General features: G+C 38.4%; 1 protein-coding gene across 2 annotated transcripts in view; it reads right to left on the bottom strand.

Annotated features, from left to right (window-relative positions):
• si:ch211-266k8.4 (carabin) overlaps positions 1–22511 on the bottom strand; it is a 71866-nt gene extending 49355 nt beyond the window's left edge. For both annotated transcript variants that reach the window (XM_058396768.1, XM_058396769.1), the window contains exons 1-10: positions 22244–22511; positions 20782–20869; positions 20387–20494; positions 19826–19994; positions 18191–18316; positions 17807–17930; positions 16826–16895; positions 15170–15284; positions 14191–14308; positions 10410–10522 (exon numbers count right to left, since the gene is read on the bottom strand). In XM_058396768.1, coding sequence (XP_058252751.1) covers positions 10410–10522; positions 14191–14308; positions 15170–15284; positions 16826–16895; positions 17807–17930; positions 18191–18316; positions 19826–19994; positions 20387–20494; positions 20782–20869; positions 22244–22383 — 1171 coding nt within the window. In that variant the 5' untranslated portion in view covers positions 22384–22511. The remainder of the gene's footprint in view (positions 1–10409; positions 10523–14190; positions 14309–15169; positions 15285–16825; positions 16896–17806; positions 17931–18190; positions 18317–19825; positions 19995–20386; positions 20495–20781; positions 20870–22243) is intronic.
• Between the last annotated feature and the right edge of the window lie 1963 nt (positions 22512–24474).

The raw sequence follows: 24474 nt of genomic DNA, 5'->3' as shown, positions 1-24474 counted from the left end.
CTCTGAATGCTTCAGCATACCAAGACATTTTGGACAATTCCATGCTCCCAACTTTGTGGGAACAGTTTGGAGCTGGCCCCTTCCTCTTCCAACATGACTGTGCACCAGTGACCAAAGCAAGGTCCATAAAGACATGGATGACAGAGTCTGGTGTGGATGAACTTGACTGGCCTGCACAGAGTCCTGACCTCAACCCGATAGAACACCTTTGGGATGAATTAGAGCGGAGACTGAGAGCCAGGCCTTCTCGTCCAACATCAGTGTGTGACCTCACAAATGAGCTTCTGGAAGAATGGTCAAAAATTCCCATAAACACACTCCTAAACCTTGTGGACAGCCTTCCCAGAAGAGTTGAAGCTGTTATAGCTGCAAAGGGTGGACCGACGTCATATTGAACCCTGTGGATTAGGAATGGGATGTCACTTAAGTTCATATGCGAGTCAAGGCAGGTGAGCGAATACTTTTGGCAATATAGTGTATATTAATATTTATAAGAAAATGGAGTTCATTCAGCGCTACTTTGAGGAAGGACGTTCATACGGCGTGATGTTGGATATACTGACAGTGCATCATGGCGTAAAGATTAGTTTTCGATCTCTAAAAACACACCTCTGTTTGGAAGAGAAAACTATTCCAGATTAAAGGATGTAAGGAGCGCTATAAGAGCAGAGCTGTGTTCATACACACACCAATCCACTCTCTACTGCTGCAGCTACTGCTGGACTTCCTGTATATCCTGAGTGACAGATGTCTCATCCAATCAGAGGGAAGAATTCCATTCACAAACTATACCTACCATTTCCGGTTTTTGTGTATTTGTTGTTTTGTTTTCGAATTTTTGTTATTTTGTTTTTGATTTTTTGCACTTCTCAGCCACCATATATCACTTACATTAGAGAAGCTGCAAAGTTATTTACACAACACCCTAACAAGAAAAAAAACAACAAACTACTGTTCCAGTACATACTGACACTGGAGACTCCTTCCAAACACCCCCCTCATGGAGAGCTTCCCCAGGCTATGAGCATCTCTTAATTGTTTCTGTGTGGCACATGTGGTTGAGATTTCGCCAATTCAATAGTTTTCATACAAAAAAAAAAGGTGCATCAGAAATTTATGGATTAAAAAAAAGGTGCAGTAAAATTAAGCATTTTTAGCCAAACAAATTGAGCACACATTAAATCTAATGTCAGAGCTTCTGACCAATCAGAATCAAGCATTTAACAGCACTAGAGACATATTTTACACGGCTTTAAATGATTCCCTTGGCCTTGAAGTACAACAACGTGTAACATAGATGCATTAATGTTCAGTAGGAGTTTATCATCAGAAACGCTCGCCAGATAACAAGCTTTATTGTTTGAGATTTGTTATCTCACGTAGCCTAAGTGCTAGTTTTATCACTGAGCCGTGAAATAAATGTACTTAAAGAGCTTAAGCATCAGCAGTGCTATCAGTAAACCCAACGAACCCGAATGCTGAGCGACAGAGAAATGCTAAATGTTAAATCACACTTTAGTATTAGAATTACTATAATACAGTTAACTTATTACACACGGTGACACGATTCCACATCCTGTTACATTCTTAACAGACTTTAAAACTGTTACTTGTCTTGATTACGCATGATCAGTTATTTATTTATTTATTTAACAAATTAAATGTTAATGGCAAATGAGGGTTTTTTTTTTAATCTTGTAAGATTGAACTAAATAAAAAAGTTTGCATCAAGCAAAACTCTTATATGAGAAAGTATGCAATAGATACACAATATATAGTCAAGAGTATGTGCACCCTGTTCCAGATTTATTCCCTTTCTCTTCTGGAAGGCTTTCCACTAGATGTTGGAGAGTGTGGAGGTTTGTGTACATTTAGACACAAGAGCATTAATGAGATCAGACACCGGCGTTGGGATGTCGAGGAGGCTCAGGTTTTACTTCATCCCAAAGGTGTTTACTGGGGCTCGGTTGAGGACCATTGAGTTTTTCCACTCCGGCCTTAGCACACCGGGTCTTCATAGAGCTCGATGTTTTGTACACATGCTGAAACAGTCTTTGAGCTTCATAGATCCAGTGAAGGAAAACTGTAAAACTTCTGCTTTGTATACATTTGGGTGGCAACAGTTTACATGGGCGTGACGGTCAGGGGTGCACAGACTTTTGATCATATAGTATATCTTGACACTATGAAACATTTCATTAATCCAGGTTATTTTGTTCACTAATTCTTCGAGCTTTAAAAGTATAAACAGACAAAAAAAATTCTAATATTAGGTTCAGTAACAGGATCCAAAATCTCCTACAAAGGTGTTATGCAAATGATTTACAACAGAACTTCAACGTTTCACTTTCCATTCTTGCGTCAGGAGTTAGGAAGATCTTATCTCAGACATGGCTTCATAAAACATCACAATGAATTGTGAGAGCTGGACTTCTGCTAGATAAGTGCTACCTTACACTAAAGTACAGAATCTGTGTGGATTATGTGCTCAGCTCAGGGAAAGACACATGGTGATGGTAAGGCATAAACCAAACACACACACACAGGTAAGGATGTAACTGGACTCTAGTGAGACATCGTGATAAGATCTTGGCGAGGTATGAATGCAAATCTTACTATCGGGTTGCCAGATCAGGTCTCAGAATATCACCATTATATCTGTCTGAAAATCTCACTAACTGTGCTAACTGTAGATTAAAAGGAAAAGTTGTGCAGGTTGACGGTGCTGTCGGTGCAAAATTACAGCTGGAGTACTATCAGCAGAAGAATTAACAAGATATGACAGAAGAGAAAGAAAAGAAATCAGTTTGGTGCAGCTTAGCTTCCTGACAGCTAACTGACTAGCCATGTGCTGAGACGTGAAACACTGAAATGAAGCTGTAAATTGTTTCCAGTAGAACAAAAAAAGGAAAGGAAAGTGGACTGGAAGAAAAATAGTAAGTTTGGAAGAAAGATTTCAGTGAGTGATGGTAAATTAGTGCCTCTTTCACCACAGAGCGTAAGGCTAGGCATTTTAGCTAAGGCTAAGTAAATACCGCTCAAGTCAAGCCGGGTTAGACTTTATTTTTAGAGCACATTTAACACAACAGGAGTGCTTTAAATAGACCCTTTTTGTGCCAACGTCACGATTACGTCACAGCGCTAGCTGGAGGCAAAACAAAGGGAGAACTGGTGGTGACCAATACAAACCAGTACAGAGTCGGCTACACAAGGGACGCAAATGTCATCTTGTTGTGTTGTGTGACTTGAGTAAGGAACAAGTTAAATGATTTCTCATAACTTTTTATCCTGCAAGTTAGCTAACTGTTAGCTAAAGACCGGAGACTAAACAAAGGAAACTGTTTGTGTCATCTCCCTTTCTACAGTTGCGAAAAGCACTCAGATATGTGTAGATGTCAGGTCATTTAACTGGAGGTCATCTTGTCACATTGTCCATCCATCGAGTGAGCGTGAATGGGTCAGTCAATCTGGTTCTGTCTGCTAAAGTTAATTTTTTCAAATGACATCCGTAGTCCTGGACAGTGAGTGACTTAGCATAGTCAAATAAATTCGGATTTTGACCAATCATTGTTTAAAAACAAACTAACAAAACTTGATAACTAAAACGGTCAGGGAAATCCTTCTGCCTCCACCTAAGCTCCGCCCACAAAAAACACCACAATGTTTACTAACAGAAAAATGGTCTATAAAGAAATAGAGTATCCAAGGACAATGGCAATAAAAACAACAGGATTCTAAAGCTTGGTTTTACAGCAGGACGTGAGGAATGACGTGATCTGAGCAACATTTTCGTGGCTTATACACAAACAGAAGACTCTTGAAATCAACTTAAATTTATTCAGAAGAGAATGCAGAAGAAATTCTTTCCTTTCTTCCTGTTAACAGACCGACTTCTGTGTTCTGAAGCGTCTGTAACTGAGGCATAATGGACTGATGCAGGACGATGTACAGGGAGTCATAGTCCATAAAAGAAAGGATAAATCTCTGACCGAACAAGAGAAATGCTCATACACTAGCATAAATAAATAAATAAAGTTATGACTTTACAGATATATATAAAACCAGAAAAAGAAAAAAAAAGCATGCATGCATGCATGCATAAATAAATAAAGACACTCGGATAATGTTTTATCCAGACAAAATCCGTACAAAATCTATCCGTACAAAAAAGTATCACTATCACCTAGATAATTTTTTTTTTAAATGAAATTTTAGAATATGTGCAGAAAGCAAAGCAGAACAAACACATTTTAAAAAATTCTGAATTACATCAGAAAAATAACATACTGGCTCATGCACAGCCTCTGAAAGTGTAAATCATGAAAAAAATGATTATTACTGGAGCTCTGAATCTCATGCCAGACAGCAGCCGAGGTGAGAGCAGATGAGTTCAGCTTAAATAAGCAGCTCTGAGGGTGAGGCTAAGAGCGAGTATCTTCCAGGTGGACGTGAGACTCTGCAGAAAAAGTCCTCCGAGTGACGGAGATATAAATGTGGACATGAACATGACTGTATCTCTTTACAAACCGAGGGAGGAGAGCGAGCAGGCGAGCGAGTGGTGCAGCGTGTTCCAGGAGACGGCGGCGTGGGAATGAAATGCTGACCGCATGAATACAAACCGGAAAATAATCCACAGTAGAGGAACAAACCGGATCAATAGGACAAGCAGAAGATAGAGAAGCGACAAAAGTGTCACCGAGAGGTTTTTTTTTTTCCAAATTAAACAACTTACATTTATCAGTTTTATGTAATATAGCATATTATTATTATTTTTATTATTATTAATAATAATATCACGATTTTTTATATTATTATACTACATGTACCATGCCTCCTGGATGTCCAGGGACAGGATCCCGTGCTCTCATTGCCACGGCCCGGGCAGGAAGATAACCCAGCCACTGAAGATTTAACTCTCAAGCCCGGATAAAATGGGAGGGTTTGCGTCAAGAAGAGCATCCGGAGAAAAACCTGTGCCAAATCGAAAAATGCGGACTGTGGTGACCCCAAACAAGAAGCGGCCGAAAGAACAGCAACATATCACATTTATCTTTAACAGATGTAAAAGTCATCAGCCTTTTAAGTAAAAGGGGGAAAAAATGTAATTAAAATGTTCTCTGCATCAGGGCACCTCATCCGGACACCCCAATGTGTTTTATTCCTTTTCCACCACAGCCACCAACGATCATCTCATTTCTATTTATTAAAAATCAATTCAGTAGTGATCAGGGGTCAGCACAGGCACTATGACTAGTTTGACCAGTCTCCAGCTACGCAGCTCCATATACACTGTGTGTCTTGAATCCTTTTTATTGTTCACTTGTTCAGCTTTTCCGTGAGAGCTCCCCACATGCATCAATGAGCCTTGGCCGCCCATGACCCTGTCTCCAGTTCACCACTGTTCCTTCCTTGATAGATACTGACCACTGCAGACTGGGAACACCCCACAAGAGCTGCAGTTTTGGAGATGATCTGATCCAGTGGTCTAGCTATCACAATTTGGGCCTTGGTCAGACTCACTCAAATCCTTACGCTTGTCCATTTTTCCTGCTTCTAACATCAACTTTGAGGACAAAATGTTCACTTACTGCTTAATATATCCCACCCACTAACAGGTGCCGTGATGATGAGATACTCAGTGTTATTCACTTCACCTCTCACTGATCATAATCAGTGTTATTCTCGTCACCTGTTACAGCTGATCAATGAATAGTTATAATGATGTTATTTTTGAGCTAATGTTTATGTACTAAAGCTGAAAGTCACCCGAGCCTCCTGATGGTCCAGCAGCAGGGTCATTACCGTGGCCTGGGTTCGATTCCCGGGCATGGAGCTAACCCAGTTACGGAAGAGTTAACTCTCAGTGACGCTCCCAAGCCCAGATCAAGTGGGCAGGTTGCATCAGGAAGGGCATCCTACGTAAAACCTGTGCCAAATTAAAATATGCGGACCAAGTGATCCACTGTGGGAGGATCAACGTAGCTGAAAGTCACATCTTTACATGATCACGTCCATTGTTTTGGGCAATTTGACCAAAACCGGGTCCAAATTCTTGGACTATTTTTAAGCATGTGTTCAAGCGTCTTGACCTCCAGATGCTCGACACAGCTGTTAGTCCACGCAAGCGGTTCTTGAAAAGACCTCGTCATTGTTTATGAGTGGATATAAAAACCTCAAGCCGCTTATGACGCATGACGGACGCAGGACAGCTCAGGGTCCACACGGTCACCTCTGAATTATTTCCTTCAATCTTCCTCTTTATGAACTAAAAACACCAGGAATGACAAGGTCAGGGATTTTTTTTTCAGGGCTGTGAAGCACAAAGATATTTTTAACAAAGCTTCTTGTGTGACAGAATCTATAACCCAGGTTCTGTTATCATTCAGGTTCTAGCAGCTGCACTTTATTCTCTCTTAAAGTGACATTAAAGGGAAATTAGAAACGAATAGCTGCATATGAAACCCTGCTGCGTGACACAGCATTTCTCTGAAGGTACAAGGCCACCTTAGAGCAGGTTCGAGTTCCATCACAGCCTGAATGATGACGAGGGAATGATGGAGACGTCTGAAGAACTTTCAGGCATGAACAGCTCTGGGCTAACTGTTCAGTAACATGGAAATATTTTTTAATTATTTTGCTGAGTTCAGAGCAAAACCACATCACCAAGCCAACCACACCTCTTTCTCTGTCTCACTCTCTCTTTCTGTCTGTCTCTCTGATGTTCTCTCTCTCTGTGTCTCTCTCACTTTCTGTCTATCTCTCTGTTTCTTTCTCACTCTCTCTTGCTCTCTTTCTGTCTCTCTGTTTCTCCCACTGTCTCACTCTCTCTTTGTCTGTTTCTCGCTGTCCTGCTCTCTCTCTCACTCTCTCAGTTTCTCTGTCTGTCTCGCTCTCTCACTTTCTGTCTGTCTCTCAGTTTCTCTCTCTTTCTATCTCTCCGTTTCTCCCGCTCTCTGTGTCTCTCTCTCTTTCTGTCTATCTCTCTGTTTCTTTCTCACTCTTTCTGTACATCTGTTCCTCTTTCTGTTTAGCTCTCTCGGTCTGTTTCTCTCTGTGTCCTGCTTTCTCTCTCTCTCTTTCTGTCTTTATCTATGTTTCTCTCTCTCTTTCTGTCTGTCTCTCAGTTTCTCTCTCACTTTGTCCGTCTCTCTCACTTTGTCTGTCTCTTTCTGTCTCAGTTTCTCTCTTTCTGTCTGTCTCCCCGTTTCTTCCACTCTTTCTTTCTCTTTCTGTCTGTCTCTCAGATTCTCTCCCTTTTCTGTCTCTCCCTTTCTCTTTTCCCACATGGACCCAATCTCCAAAACCCAGCCTTGTGAAAAAGTGCCAGTCTGCAGCAGGCCCAGATTGCGTGGTGTATCTGCTGAACATGCGCTGAGATGTTATTTGATTAAGCGAGTCCAGAGGGAGATCTCCAGTTACTAAAAACACGAGACGTCAGCAAAAACGCTGCTCAGGGACAGAAGAGTGAACGTGGAAAAGACCTGATCTGGTCATTCTGCATGATTAGAAGCAAAATGTTTAACAGTGTTCTTGCTTACGGACGAGATTTCTAAAGAGCCAGAGTAACTAATCTAAACCAAAGCCTAGCTTCATGAACATGTCATTCTGATACTGTGACAAATTCAGTCACGGTTCTGGGATATTTTCTTAAAATTTTGGATTTTTTTTCCCAACCAAGAATTACAAGCTGATGTAATGCTTACATTTTGTATTCAATCTTTAAACCAATCATTTCATGTTTACAGATTTTTAAAACATTTTCTCAATTTCTAGGATAGATTTGAAAAAATAAATTTATAATAAATCAAATTAGAAAAGAAAGTAAGATTTACTTTATTTTCTGTAAGAAGACAGTGAGTTAATTTCACATATTTGTTGGAAGGAGTCTCCAGTGTCAGCGCCTTGATCCAGTCAAGGGTAAACTCTCAACTACATTCAGAAGAGTTTACGTTTCTCAGTGACTTCAAAAGAGAGAAAAAAGAGAAGCGTGTGGTGAGGGAACGAGTGTTTATAGCTGCTATAATACAGGTGATGACAGGAACTAGCTTGCTTCATTGAGGTGCTGCAACCTCTGATGTAACTATAAATGGATAAAATGTTCCTGTCTTTAATAAATATACATTTGTTAGCAACGTCAGTAAGATGAATAAAACACTTCAGGAAGTTCTGTTAAAGGAAATTAAGTATAATATTCGAGGTCAGGTCACATCACACCACCCCGTCACTGATTATTAAGTTTTATTCTTTATTTTCATACATTTTATTTATCAATTATATATTTAATATATAAAAATTTAGATATAAATATATTTTATTTATACATTTTATTTGAATATTTTATATATATTTTTGATTTCATTAGATATCTGTATGATTCTCTGATATTTCGAAACAATAGATATGGCTAATTTCTATAATTCAGATCCCCTAAAGGCATTTTAATACACAACTGCAATTCTCCTAGTATGCAGTAGGGGGCTCAAAAAAATTACTAGTTGCTCCTTTAAAAGATTTGTCATAACGCATCTTCATTCATTATAAAAGTTTGGAACAATAAAACTGTTTTGATTGTTACTTTGACTTGTTTTCTTGTAGCCATACGTCTGAACTGAGGAATTAACAGGCTAATTAGTTCAGAGTGAAGGAAAAAAGGGCGGAAAAATCACACGCAGGTATTTCTGCCAAGCAATAATCATTAAATGCTGAACGCAAAGGGAGGTTTCTAACAGCGCAGCGGCATCAACATCAATTCTGACAGGAAGAAAGCTGAGTCATTCCAGCAGAGAGACGCACAGAGAGAGAGAGAGATAAAGTTTAAAGTTACTATTTATCCCTAATATTTTATATTTTATAGAGGAAGAAACCTTGAGAGGAACCGGACTCAGAAGAGAACCTCATCCTCATTTTTGTGACACTGGACAGTAAATAATGTAAATTTTGATAATGTCCTTTATATAACAGTTTATAGTCACAAGGAAATGTGAAATTAAGAGCTCCCGAGGAACTAACAGGTCAGCGTACATTTCTGAGCAAGTTCCTTGGTGAACACTCGATTACCCGACTACACACACCTGTCTGAAACATCTGGCCTCTCCAGAAGTGTAAGATCACTGCAGTAAATATCACACAGCTTTCAAGCGGCTATGAACTCAGCAAAAAGTTCAGGGAAGTACAAGAAGAGTGTTGTTAAACTGAGCTGTAGAAGTTCAACAGGTGCTTGTGTGTGTGTGTGTGTGTGTGTGTGTGTGTGTGTCCGAGACTAGGTCTCTGGGTTTGTTCTTATTACACTACTAGCAGATTGATGGAGAGGGCGGATGATTCAACGTGAGTCACTCTGTCTCTGCCCAGGAGACACACACACACACACACACACACACACACACACGATGCTCAGTTCTAGACCTTACAATTAAGTTTACACTGGGGCCCCTCAACAACACCCTCTGGTTCTCAGCACACACACACACACACACACACACACAATAAGTTTCATAATTCCCTGAAGGCAGACGGAGCTTCTGGGAGTTTCTCCTGCATTAAGAGGCCCTGAGTCACGGATGCCAGACAGAGAAGAGCACACGGTGATAATACGCTTAAATCACAGGACGACACGCAGCAATGAGGAATTCGTAACTTAATTAACAAGAGGAAGTGAAGCAGAGCGGTGAAGATGAGAGAGAGAGAGTGATGATGCTACGTGTGAGTAATGAAGAAAAAAACTCCGTCCTCAGTGCTCGGTTTGTGTCTCGGGGATCAGGGCCTTCCACTGGGCCCAACACCAAGCGTGGCAGACAACCTGACCTCAAAGAATGAACTCAAAAGCACCGCAAACTGTCCAAAATCTTTAGACTGCGTCTGGACCTGGACTAGAGCTGATGAGACATCAGATTCTCACTGAAGAAATGCTGTTTGGGACAAAGCATACCACCTAAACTGCATTCTCACACAATTACTACTAATAACAAACTATATAATAATAATTACTAAAAAAAAATAAATAAATAAAAATAACTAAAATAATAATAACCTAAAAAGAAAAATCACTCCAAAATTGGGATGGATAGATAGATAAATAAATAAATACATTTTACATTTGAATTTAAAATAGCTGAATGTTATTTTTAAAAAATAAAAATGTATGTGTTTAATGTTACACAATAAATAAGTTTATAAACAAAAAATAATTTATTAATTTTAAGCTTGAATTTAAAAATAGCTGAATGTTGCTTAAAAAATAAAAATGTATCTGTTTAATATGACACAATAAATAAATAAGTAAATAAATAAATAAATTCTGCTGGTTAAACAATCATTAGTGTGATCATTCTTTTCCATATCCAATTATCAATAACATGATATGATATGGACGTAGTGGGGAAAAAAACTTGTGTGTGTGTGTGTGTGTATACCTGTGCCATGACCCTCATCAGTCTCCTCCAGTATGAGTCTGTTCATGCAGTTGATCTCCCACTCCTGCACCTCTGTACTCCATAAAGCTGGAATCAGGACACTGTACTGAGAGCTAGAAAACACACACAAACAAAAAGACAATTATAAACAGACCACAATATTAGGATAAGGATCACTGCACTTGATTATTTGACAGAAAACAAGCTGATGAAGCAGGAGATGAAAGACGTTGTCCTAAATAGCATGAGGATGACTTCATCATGCAGCGCTTCCTCTGGGAAAGGTGAACTGTCATCACCGTGACATGAGCTGGCGAGAGTTCGGCCGATTGCGTCATTAGGTTTCAAGCAGCAGCGTTAATTACACCATCAGACAAACACTGCAAAACAAATTCCTCCTGCGCTCGTTGTGCTACTAAAGACAAAGCTCTGATTCAGCAAAATAAAGCAACAAAACTATGAGATGCCAAAGTGTATGAGTGAGTGAAAGCAAGAAAAAAAAATTATTAATAAATTAAAAAAGAGAAAAAAAATTCAAGAAAAATTCTGAATGTGAAAACTTCACACAAACACCTTGATCCAGTAAACTCTGGCTGTAGAATCAGTGATAGATCAGGTTTTATATATATATACCTTCAATTAAAGTTTTATTTTAGGACTAAAAAAATGTTATGATACGAAAGAAAGAAAGAAAGAAAGAAAGAAAGAGAGAGAGAGAGAGAGAGAGAGAGAGAGAGAGAGAGAGACAGAGAGAGACAGAGAGAGAGGAGGAGAGGAACAGGCCCTGTGCTGTAGAGCAGCTGTCTGAGACAGTTGTTGTGTCTCCAGTGTGAAATGATTACACTCTGACTGCTGCTGTAAATCTGAGCTAAATGAGATTTAAATGTTACTGGAGACCAGGACAGATGTTAAGAGGACAGATGTTCAGTGGGTGAAGTGCGGAAGAAAAAAAACTGTTCTTACAAAATTCATCATCAGAGCAGATCCAATGTTTCTCTTTTTTAAGCTGGAAAACAGTGAGACAGTGAGACAGAAGAGCAGTGAGACAGAGGAGCAGTGAGACAGTGAGACAGAGAGACAGAGGAGCAGTGAGACAGGAGCAGTGAGACAGAGGAGCAGTGAGACAGAGGAGACAGAGGAGCAGTGAGACAGAGGAGCAGAGGAGCAGTGAGACAGAGGAGCAGAGGAGCAGTGAGACAGAGGAGCAGTGCGACAGACAGGCAGAGAGACAGAATCAGTGAGGCAGAGAGACAGAGGAGCAGTGAGAGAGAGACAGAGGAGCAGTGAGAGAGAGAGACGGTGGAGCAGTGAGAGACAGAGGAGAAGTGAGACAGAGGGACAGTGAGACAGAGAGTCAGTGAGACAGAGAGCCAGTGAGCCAGAGAGCCAGAGAGCCAGAGAGCCAGCTCAAAGCAGCTGAGTTGAGAGTCAGCACCAGGGCAGTTACGGGAATCCCCTGGCTCATGTAAGGCTCTTTGTGGAGGTGTGGATCTGCATGTGAATGCCTGAGTTCCACTCAACTCTACTTTCTTCCACTTTACAATGTGGAGCTCCATTAGCATGCTGCATGAACATGGACATATCCCCCTCTTACTGTATGTTTAAACCCACAGTCTGAAAATGTCATAATGAGGTCCTGTGTGAAATTCCATCTTTACCATGGTGGAAAAAACAGTCCACCATTATAAAAGTCAGACAAAGAAAAACTCTAATGGATTCTGGTGAGAATTTTAGTTAAAAATGGGTTGTATGGATGGGAAGTTAAGAAATAGTTTCAAGCAGATGAACAGTAAACAAATAAAAACAAATACAAACAGATAGAGGTTACTCAAGCAGACAGACAGACTATTTCACAGACAAACTGACAAATAAATAGACACAGAGAGATGGATAGACAGACAAACTGACAGATACTTAGACAGACAGACAATTTGTCAGAAAGATCAATAAAAAGCTAAACAGACAAACACACACACACGTGACAGATAGACAGATAAATCTACAGAGAGAGACAGACAGACAGACAGACAGAGGAGCAGTGAGACAGAGGGACAGTGAGACAGATAGACAGAAATAGACAGAGACAGATAGACAGACAAACTGACAGATATTTAGATAGAGAGACAATTTATCAGAGGGATAAATAAAAAGATAAACACACACACACCAGATAGATAGATAAATCTACAGTCAGAGAGACAGACAGAAACCAACTGCCAGATAAATAGACAAGAGACAGACAGACAACCAGAGAGAGACAGACACACAGACAGACAGTAGGACAAACAATTTGTCAGAGACAGACAGACAGATCAAAATATCATTTGTTTATTCATTTGTTTCTTTAGTTCTTCTGTCAATCCATCCAGTGCCTTTGTAACCCCCATAAACAACAAAGTTACCACAATAAACATTTACACTCAAATAAAAACACTTTCAAGCAATAAGACAAAAATACTGTGTGGAAAGAAATGTTTAAATTATACACATTTAAACAACACACCTAATTTATTTAATAGTTTGCTTGAACTGGTCTGTAGTTAGGTTTTTCAGAACTCTTGACAAAATAGGAATCACCTTTAAGCAGTATTTAAGACTTATTATGTGGATTATACCATTATTACAGGTCATGGGGGATCAAAGCAGTGAAAACATTACCAGCGGTCAAGTGCTCCAGCACTGGCTCAGCACTGACGCCACGTCCAGGTTGCTATAGCGACTTCTGTGTTAACACTGAAATGCCCGCCTCCTTCTTTTGTCTGAAGCAGAAGGCTAAGTGATGCCAGGGTAGAAATGTGATAAGCATTTTATCTCCCCCTTCAAAGAAACCCACATGTAGTGACGTTTAGCATAACTGACCCACGCTCCGCTGTGTCACTTTTCCTTTCCATCAAATCTCTGAGCTTTGTACTGACAGCACAAGAGATCTGAAATCCATGAACCCCTAGCTGAAAGGATTTCTAAACAACCTGGCTTAAAAAAAAAAAGCTGTGAAATAAAAGTGTAAAACATTCACGTTTTAAACACACGTTGATCCAGTAACCATGAATCTACAGGCACAGCTAGATTTTGAGGTTTTTTTTAAATCAGGGGTTAATTTCTTTTTTTTTCTTTTTTCTTTTTTTTAAAAAAAAGGATTTCTTTGAGATATTCAGCAATTTTATTTTCACATAATTAAGACCTAATTAATTATTTATTTTAACCAGTTTTATTTTAACCTAATTAAGACCTAATTATTTATTTATTTTCACCTAATTAAGACCTAATTAATTATTTATTTTAACCTAATTAAGACCTAATTAATTATTTATTTTAACTAATTTTCTTTTCACCTAATTAAGACCTAATTGTTTATTTTAACCAATTTTATTTTCACATAATTAAGACCTAATTATTTATTTTAACCAGTTTTATTTTAACCTAATTAAGACCTAATTATTTATTTTAACCAATTTTATTTTCACATAATTAAGACCTAATTAATTATTTATTTTAACCAGTTTTATTTTAACCTAATTAAGACCTAATTATTTATTTATTTTAACCTAATTAAGACCTAATTAATTATTTATTTTAACCAAATTTATTTTCACCTAATTAAGAACTAATTAATTATTTATTTTAATCTAATTCCTAACCATTTTTAAGGCCATCTTTACCAGAGTGCCATTCATTCACTTTTTTATAGTGTTAATCATTTTAAGCTGGAAAATATAAGAATCTGGAAAATGGTAAGTTGGTATAAGCCGTACTGAATACTGAAGGATTTGCTCAGACTCACACATCTACAGGAACACGCAGCAGAACAGGCAACACGGCCGCCTCCTCCGTCATACTCATTAGACAAGACTCCAGGAGCTGGAGGACTGTTAAACCTGCACGAAACACCACCACCATACCTGAGAGAGAGAGAGAGAGAGAGAGAAAGACAAAGACACAGAACGAGACAAAGATTTAATTATTAATCACAAATTACATTTAATTAAAATATAATACGTGCCATAATTATTGTATTACTCATCAAAAAAATTATATAACAAACGTTATTCTAAGTTGTTTTTAAATATCTGACTACCTGGAAATAAGTGACACTGGAGGCTCACACAGACTCCATCACTTCCTCCGCCTCACTGAATTGTTTTAAAAGAGTCGAAACGATTCAATAAAATGCAGTATAATTTATTAAAACCATTTAGTATGATCAGTCTGAGGCACTGAGGCCACGCCTTTTTCACTAAGACAAGCAGGCACAGTGGCCACGCCTCCTTCATTAAAACTCGCAGATACAGAGGCACATGAAGGCGAGAGACATCAAAGAAAATTTGTTTATTATCGTTTCTAAATAATAGTTCAATACTAATAAGATAACTTGAGCGCATTTAATAAAAGTAAATAAATAAAGGCCTTCTTTACATCTTTGAAGCTTGCGGTTCAAAGACAGACATCTGCCTTGACCGAGTAACAAGCATTATAGCAGGATATTTGGAAAGCTAAGTAAGATCAGCCAGCTCAAGTCCCTGGATTTGATCATTTAGCCGTTAGTTCCTTAGTCAGGGGTGGGGTGGAGCGATTGGTGGGGTAGATAAACCCTGTGGAGGAACTTGGGTTTTAAAAGCACAACGGTGGGAACTTTCAACTAGTGAAGAGCTGCTGAGTGCTTGAGTGAAAGCCAAGTCCTCAGAATGTTGTTACACCAGTCTGGGACAACTGAGCTCCATTTAACCAACACACACACACTTCTAGCAGCTGGCAGTTATTACCTTGCAGCAGGAAGAGATCCCAGATCGCCAGCACCGAGTCCCAGCATGGGAGAGAGGTAAAGAGAGTCAGAAACCACTGCATTATGAAATGAACAGAGGACACGCCCAGTTTCTCCTGGATCAACATATATGAGAGAGAGAGAGAGAGAGAGAGAGAGAGAGAGAGAGAGAGGTGATAAAGAATGATTTTGGACCATCGCCTTAGAGTCTGCAAACTTTTATATAATATCCTATTCCCTAGGATCAAATGCATTACACATGATATACACTGATCAGGCATAACATTATGACCACCTGCCTAATATTGTGGTGCCCCCCCCTTTTGCTGCCAAAATAGATAGATACAACTTTGTTGTCATTACAAAGTACAGGTACATAGCAATGAAATGCTGTTTAGCATCTACCAGAAGTGCAAATAGTAGAAATTGTGCAAATGAACAAGTGCAGATGAATATTTAAATATGTACATCAACAAATAAGGCTATTATAAGGCAAAACAGCCCTGACCTGTCGAGGCATGGACTCCACTGGATCCCTGTAGGTGTGCTGTAGTATCTGGCACCAAGATGTTAGCAGCAGATCCTTTAAGTCCTCTAACTTGGAGGATATTTTTGATAGATACTGACCACTGCAGACCGGGAACACCCCACAAGAGCTGCAGTTTTGGAGATGCTCTGATCCAGTCATCTAGCCATCACAATTTGGCCCTTCATCAAACTTGCTCAAATCCTTACGCTTGTCCATTTTTCCTGCTTCTAACATCAACTTTGAGGACAAAATGTTCACTTGCTGCCTAATATATCCCACCCACTAACAGGTGCCATGATGAGGAGATCATCAGTCTTATTCACGTCACCTCTCACTGCTCACAGTGTTATGGCTGATCAGTGTAGTTTATTATATAGTTGATACTGAATCTTGTTTTAAATAAGAGTCCTCATATGATGTTCAAGTTGCAACCTGATTGGTCAGGGTGAATAATAAAAAAAAAAATCGCTCAGGGCATTATACCCACTTCCCACAGGAAAACATGCACCGGTGGTTGACCAAATAATAAATAAATACCAACTCTATGCCTGGGAATGAACTAGAATTACTTTACAGACAGCTTTAAGGCTGCCAAAATAAGTTATAAAATAAATTATATTGATTGTTAGTATAAGTGGTGTTTAAGTTAGCAACTAAAAAGCTTTTTTAAAGGGATTTGAGCTCTGTGTACGCATTAGTTAAGAGACTAATCGCCGATTTCCTTCCATATCTTCAAAACTAAGAGGTCTTAAGAGTACATGCCATTCCTGTCTCACACAAAGATGAACTTAATGGACACTTTTTTATTTTTAAAAAGTTGTTTTCTGCGTTTCAGATATTTGTGCTGCTTTAATGAAGCCAGTCCCTGCGCTTTCGTTTTTCCCAACTTCACTCACTCGGATATAAACCCTTAAACGTAAACACGGATCAGGCGTCCTACTGCTGTTTGAAGTTGGAAGGAGAAAGGGTTTGATTACAGGAAACTGGTTTAAAAAGGATTACACACATCTCCAGTGGGTCTAATGCGTCTACTAAAGACGCATTGTATCACAAATCCTCAAGCTCCTCAGAGATCTTTATCTTTATAAGTTTTAGAAATATATTGTTTAGGGTAAGTCCTTTAATTACCAGATGCTGGAATACTTGAGGCTTCCTGTGTTTTAGTAACTGCTGAAACACCAGTGCATGATGTTGGATCCTGGAAAAAATAAAAAATAAATAAATAAAAATTACATACACTGCATTGCCAAAAGTTTTGGGACACCCCTCCAAATCACTGAATTCAGAGATTGTGTTTCAGGGGTTGGGCTCGGCCACTTAGATCCAGTGAAAGGAACTCTTAATGCTTCAGCTTCATACCATTTTAGACAATTTCATGCTCCCAAATTTGTGGGAACAAAAAGGATGACCCCTTCCTGTTCTAACATGACTGCACACCAGTGCACAAAGCAAGGTCCATAGAGACATGGATGAGTGAGTTTGGTGTGGAGGAACTCCACAGAGTCCTGACCTCAACCCCATAGAACACCTTTGGGATCAATTAGAGTGGAGACTGTGAGCCAATCCAAAACTGGGACGTCTGCCTTTACATGCACATGAATGTAATATTACATGTACATGCAGCTGTAACAGCTTCAACTCTTCCTTTAGAAGAGCATTTGTGAGGTCAGGCACTGATGTTGGATGAGAAGGCTTGCAGTCTCCACTCTAATTCATCCCAAAAGTGTTCTATGGGGTTGAGGTCAGGAATCTGTGCAGACCAGTCAAGTTCCTCCACATCAAACTCGCTCATCCATGTCTTTATGGACCTTGCTTTGTGCACTGGTGTGCAGTCATGTTGGAACAGGAAGGGGTCATCCCCAAACTGTTCCCACAAAGAGTTCCTTTCACGGGAACAAAGAGGCCGAGCCCAACCCATGAATTCAATGATTTGGAGGGGTGTTCCAAAACTTTTGGCAATATAGTGTATACACCACAACACTGTAGATTAACTTTCTATAACAGCGGCTCTTTATTCACTTTCTACATAATTATAAAACATTTCAATTGTAGGATTTGATCCGGCACCAGAGCAGAGCCTTAACCGTGTTATTTCCTCTAACCACTTACTTCTTCAGCGAGGAGTCGAACAGCTCAGACAGGTATTTAGGTTTTTCAAGCAGCACCACCAAAGCCCAGAAAGCTTCCTCCTCACCGAGAAGCATGAGCAAGACGGCGGCGATGTACGACATCCCTAATGAGAGGGAAAGACAACCGGCGTTAACCAGGAGCTGAGTAATAACACAACATAATGACACTTGTGATGTCTATTTACTGGATAAACGATTCATGACTGCGACTGAATCATTCATCTTGATGTTACCACGCAAGTGACAAAAAGAGCTTAAAGCTAATAAAACTATTCAAAACTTGTGGTCTCATATAAAGTACCTGCACAACTAAAACACAACCAGTGTGACCAGACTGTATGTGAACTGTGTGAGAATCCATCACCTTGGCTGTACCCAATCTGAGGGTTATATCTGGCGTACGCTGTGAGAACTCGGAAAAGCTTGGCCTGACCCTCGATGGCTTCAGGAGTGTCTCCCATCAGAGAGCGATGTGTTGGAAAAGATCTCTCTGAAATAAAAACACACAAAAAACACTTTTTTTTTAGCTTTACGTTGAGTCTGACCAAAGGTAAACAGTAACAAAGACACACTGAAAGATTAAACATGTTCAGGTATTCATTTCCAAAAAATCTACAAAAAAAAAAAAAGCTTTTCTGACTTCTAAAATAAAGGTAATATATTATATGGAGGATTTCTACTGCAAGTCACTAATTAACATTAGAGTAAAATCATAAAGCAAAGGGTTTGAAAGGTGGGGGAAAAATATCAATAATACGAAAGTTGATGAAAGGCGCCACCTAGTGGATATAAAAATAATTTTATCTGTGGTGAAAATTCCAAAACAAAAAATTCTTTGCCATGAAATCATGACCTTCCTGCCCCAAACACAGCATATATTACAGCTATAAGGGCAGACTCAAGTTGGGGACAGTTATAAAGGGTAAACTGTTATAGGAAGAGGTGACGTGATGCGGCAGGTGTGTCTTATAGCAATTTATTGATTAAAAAAATGATGCGTCATACTTTTCCTCCTTTTATAGTTAGAATAGAAACGTAATCAAAGACAGGGTGTGGTGATGGAACCTTCCTGCAAGAGCAAACTATCCTGAAATTGATTCTTATCCAATATCATTGCTCATTGAGTGTCTGATTCCTCTTACAACTTTTTCTTTATTAAAGAACATACTTTTCACTAAGAACTCAGTTAAACTAAATAGCTCTAAGCCTTCGTTGTGTAACGTTCACGAGACAAGTTCACTCCTGTTATAACTTACGTTATAGCAGCTATAAACATTCTTTCTCTCTCTTTTGATTTTAATAATTCTCAAAAGGTGTAAATGTCATTCTGATAGTAAAAGTGGAGGCTTGACATCAGTGATATTCCAATCTTTTAGATGAAGAGCCAGTGCTGGTGCAGGTTTTTATTCTAACAATAATGAAAGGCACACCTGGGTGATAGCGGATTAGATCGGACACCCCTGCCTTCTGATTAAAAATATACACAGATCAGGCATAACATGATCATACCAAAACAGCCCTGACCTGTCGAGGCATGGACTCCACTAGATCCCTGAATGTGTGCTGTGGTATCTGGCACCAAGATGTTAGCAGCAGGTAACTTTAAGTCTTAAAGGATACTTAAGGACTTAAAGGATACTTTTGATAGATACTGACCACTGCAGACCGGGAACACCCCACAAGAGCTGCAGTTTTGGAGATGTTCTGATCCAGTGGTCTAGCCATCACAATTTGGCCCTTCATCAAACTCACTCAAATCCTTACGCTTGCCCATTTTTCCTGCTTCTAACACATCAACTTTGAGGACAAAATGTTGACTTACTGCCTAATATATCCCACCCACTAACAGGTGCCATGATGAGGAGATCATCAGTCTTATTCATGTCACCTCTCACTGATCATAATGTTATGCTTGATCAGTGTATCTAACAGATTCAGTAAGGTTAGAATGAGTGTCAGTAAGTATTATTATTTTTATTATAGCAGGTGTGTAACTCACGAAGGTCCAGAGCGATCTGTCTGAAGAGAGGCACGTCGACACTGAGAGAGCCTGCAGCAGCTGAACCCAGCTCGTTCTCTCTCTCTCCCAGAATACTGATGGCTGAAATGATGCTGTACTCGCTCACGCCGAGGTCCACCAGGGGTTTCCTGATCTCACTAAGACACACCTGAAATACACACAGACAGGTATAAACTGACCACCTGAACAGAACAGTCCTGACTTAAACAGTGTCCTCAGCATATCACATAAACAGAAGAGGAATACAAGCTTCAATTTTCTTTCTTTATTTTGCTTCTGTTTATAAAAAAGCGGGTTTCGTTTTAAATAATGTTAAAAATAGGATATTACAGTGTGGCTTAGATATCGAAAAGCTACAGCAAAGCAGAGTATTCTGAGCTTGTTTCATTTTATTATTTGTTTATTTTGCACAACCTATAAGCTAGCCCCACCCCCCCACCCCCACACACAGGCTCTATATAACAGACACGGACGTGACATCATGTATACGTTCTCTTGCTTCCCAGATTTCTAAAAACTGAACCATTGACTAAAATCCACCTTATAGTTGAAATCACTGGCTGCTCGGACAGCCTCGATGTCCAGCAGACACTTCCACACCCGGGCACGCAGCACTGGAGGAATACCGATACGGATAAAGCGTTCAATCTAAAGGAAAAGATGAAAAAATAAAAGCCAAAAAAACCAAAACAACCACATTCTTTCACAACTGCTTCTTTATATCCAGTCTTCTACTCTATTGCTCTCATTATTTTTTTTTTGTTAAGTTTTCTCTGAATATTGTTAATGCAGGTCTGTTTACTGAACCACATACCATAGGACTAATTGCTTGTATGTGCAATATACATGAAATTGAAAATTCATAATCAATCCACAGGTTGAGGGGGAAAAAAATGTATTCATGAGATTGAGACACAAACATGATAAGAACATACCTGGTTTCTGCAAATGAAACTGGATCCATTCCAATAGCTGAGCAGTTCACACAGCTCTTTAACTTTAACGGCATTCGGCTGAGGATAGCTGAGTGGAAAAGAAGAGGACAGGTCAATCAAACGTCACTTAATTTACTATGTGTTAATGTAAAGTTTATTGTTTGTTAGGTAAGGAATATATCTCTAGGGTACAATTAACACTATTAACACCCAGAAGTTGATTATTTTCCCTATATAAGAGGCCTGAGATCTGCCTTTTATAACACAGCAATCTGCCGTTTATGATTAATGTAAGTTGTTCATTTTATCTGTTTAGAGATGTGGAATGTCTTCAAGATAGGTTTGTTCCTGTTATCACTTACTTTAGTGCAACTACAAAAAGTTCTCTGGTCTTCTATGTAGCTTAAAGTAATCAATCAATCAATCAATCAACCAACCCACCTAATCAAATTAATCAATCAATCAATCAAATCAAGTAAGCAACCAATCAAATCAATTAATCACTCAAATTAATTAATCAATCAGCAGCTTGTCATGTTACTGAAAAAACATAAAACATAAAACGTCCTCTGTCCTGAAGACTTTCCCATGTTGGAAACCTTCAACTGTTACAAATCCTTCACACTGGAGACTCTTTCCATAAAAGGCATCTCCATACAGAATGTTTCACCCTTTAAAAAATTCTACTATGCTTTAATCATTAAACCTCTAATCTGAGCTGCTGTTAGAAAAAGACTCAACACCCTCTGACCAGTGAGAATTAAGGATTTGATGGCAACTTAGTAAGCTGTTAACCCTTTTCATTTTTTTAAATCTAAATTTACATGTCACATAAATATTACTTTCTATAAAAATTTAGAGGATCATCCATGTTTATGTAAAATACCATGAAAAAAAATTACATTCTAATAAAATATTATATTTTTAGAATTATTTTTAAAATGATAAAATATTATAAAAATATCTAATACAATTATAAAATGTGTTATAATTATATTATTAGAATTAAACAAAAAATTATAGAAATTATCATGTTCGAAGCAAAATATTCTTGATGTATAAAATGTACTGCATAAAGCAAAAAAAAAAAATCTATTAAAAAATAACTTTATTTTTAATTTCACACCCACACACTTTCGTGCTGTATTACTGCACTCACAGATAGTCTAGACAGAAGCAGAATAATAATTAAATGAATTGCATTGGTCTTAAATGTTAAAATAAAATCATATTTAAGCTTCGACCGTCTACAAGTGTGGACACTGTAGGAAAGAGTCAGATAGTTTAAGATTTTCAATATAGTTAGTTGCGTTAATGGAATTGAAATCTAAAGCATTACTGGGATCTCTGGTATGGTAGTGGTATGTTTATAATATGTGCAACAAGAGCTGAAACTTCAAGTTCTGAAAGTCCAGGGTAAATAAAGCATGTATTAATGTGAGTGTATGATGTAAAGACTGACCTGTAGTCATGGGATCTGTGCTGCAGTCTCCTCTCTCTCCTCTTAATGAAGGCGAATCCAAACTCATCAAATCCCACACCACTGCTCCGGCGCCTGGATGAGACGTTAGCACTGCTGCTGCTCCTTCTCCTCAACATCATCTCTCTAAAAGACAAACTTCCAAACAAACTTCAGTACTGTTTATTCTTATTTCACTTCAATAATCTGTCCATTTTCACCGTTTCTCACAAACTCGGGCAGATGTGTTTGAATTCAGCGCCGGATTGATTCAAAGATGGCGGCGTTTCAAAATAAAAGTCTTCGGGTAGCAAGGACTGGGAAAAAGATTGAGAAAGAGAAAGGGGGGAGAGACAAACGCAGACAAAGAGAATTTAAGATAGATAGATAGATAGATAGATAGATAGATAGATAGATAGATAGATAGATAGATAGATAGATAGATAGATAGATAGATAGATAGATAGTTGAAAAACAAACTGTCATTATTAACTAATCAACTCTCACCAATATGTGTAATTATCTACAGTATTCTATAACATCAATCATAACATCTATAATAATCAAGCATACATAATAAGGAATAAAACCCCCCGTGTTGTGGTAAAATAAACACCTTTAATGTGAACTTAATGTGATTGCACTCACAAACAGTCTAGATAGAAGCAGAATAATAATTTATGATCAATTGCATTGATTACAGAAATCACCTTCAAGCTCTGAATTGACTGCATTGAAGTGTGGACACTGTATGAAAGGGTCAGAAAACACAGTACATACTGTTAGTTATGTTAATGCACAATGACAATAAAGTTGAATCTAATCTAATCTAATCTAATCTAATGGACTTGAAATATAACGCATTACTGGAACTAAAGTAAGCTAAACTCTGAATAAAGGAAAAATAATCAAAGACAGAGAGGTGTGATTGAGCAGCTATCACTGTTATCACCCGAAAGTCGATTATTTTCCAATAACAGCATGTCCTGCGATCTATGAGCTCTCTTATACATCACAGCACTATTATTACCATTTTCTCTTCATTAACAAATGACGTCATCATCTTTATGCATTTGTGCTAATGATTTAATGCAATATATTCAAATAAGTTCCATCCTGTTATCTCCAACAGCTCAAATACGACTCGAAATAAACCTCAGAGGTTTATTATTATAAACGCCAGTAGTAAGAGAATTCTTCATGCTGAAACGCTGGAGCTTGGGCAACTTTCATGCACAGAATTTCCAAACATCCATTTATTTATATATACAGCACTTTTCTAGCACGCTGAAATGAAATAAAGTGAATGTTAAACTTCACAAAATTCTATTACAAATCTTCTTTATAGTAGACCCCTTTTTTAATGTATTTCTTTTTCTTCAGTAAAACAGATTAAACCGGGTCTTCCCAACTATTAATCCAGGGAAAAAGCCAAACAGACAAGAAAGCATTTTATTGCTCAGTCAGTTGGTCAAATTGACCAAGGTCGTGAAGATGTGTAAGAGAATAAGGACGTGATGTTCATTTGACTTATTCATAATATAGCATTCAATATAAAGTGCCATAATACAGATGCATGACAAAGTAAAGTAATGGTCCTGGTTTGTTTCCATTTTTGAACAGATATCATGGTGCACTGAAGATTGTGGATGTCTAAACACCTCACTACCCCACAGTTTGTTTTTTTTCTCTTTAAGTTGTCCCAGACGTGTATATGAATTACTGGAATGTAAGCATTACCCAATAATTGTTTCAAAATATGACACTTTAATACTGCTGCTAATCAAAGGATAGACGATTATTATACTGGTACATGTCTAATGCTCATTACGGCGCATAACGTTATTCATAGGGACTCCTGTCACCTCCTCCATCTTTCCAGTCTGGCTGATCCCCTTCCAGTCTGGGGTGAATCCAGCGCTGTGTCTGCTCCAGCGTCTGCAGACTCAACCACAAGATGTCCTTCTCTCTCTCCAGCTCCTGCAGCTGCTTCACCTGAACGTGAAAGAATGAAACCCACATACAGGACTAGAGTTTGGTTTAAACAGGTTTTCTTACAGAAAATGAAAAAGGCTTTCAGGGACTTTAAAATAATAATAATAATAATAATAATAATATTAATAATAATAATAATAATAATAATAATAATAATAATAATATTAATAATAATAATAATAATAATAATCAGACATAACATTGTGAGCAGTGAGAGGTGAAGTGGATAACTCTGATGA

Source organism: Hemibagrus wyckioides, linkage group LG08, assembly GCF_019097595.1.
Source record: "Hemibagrus wyckioides isolate EC202008001 linkage group LG08, SWU_Hwy_1.0, whole genome shotgun sequence".
Taxonomy (NCBI): Eukaryota; Metazoa; Chordata; class Actinopteri; order Siluriformes; family Bagridae; genus Hemibagrus; species Hemibagrus wyckioides.
This window is presented reverse-complemented; position numbering and strand designations above follow the sequence as displayed.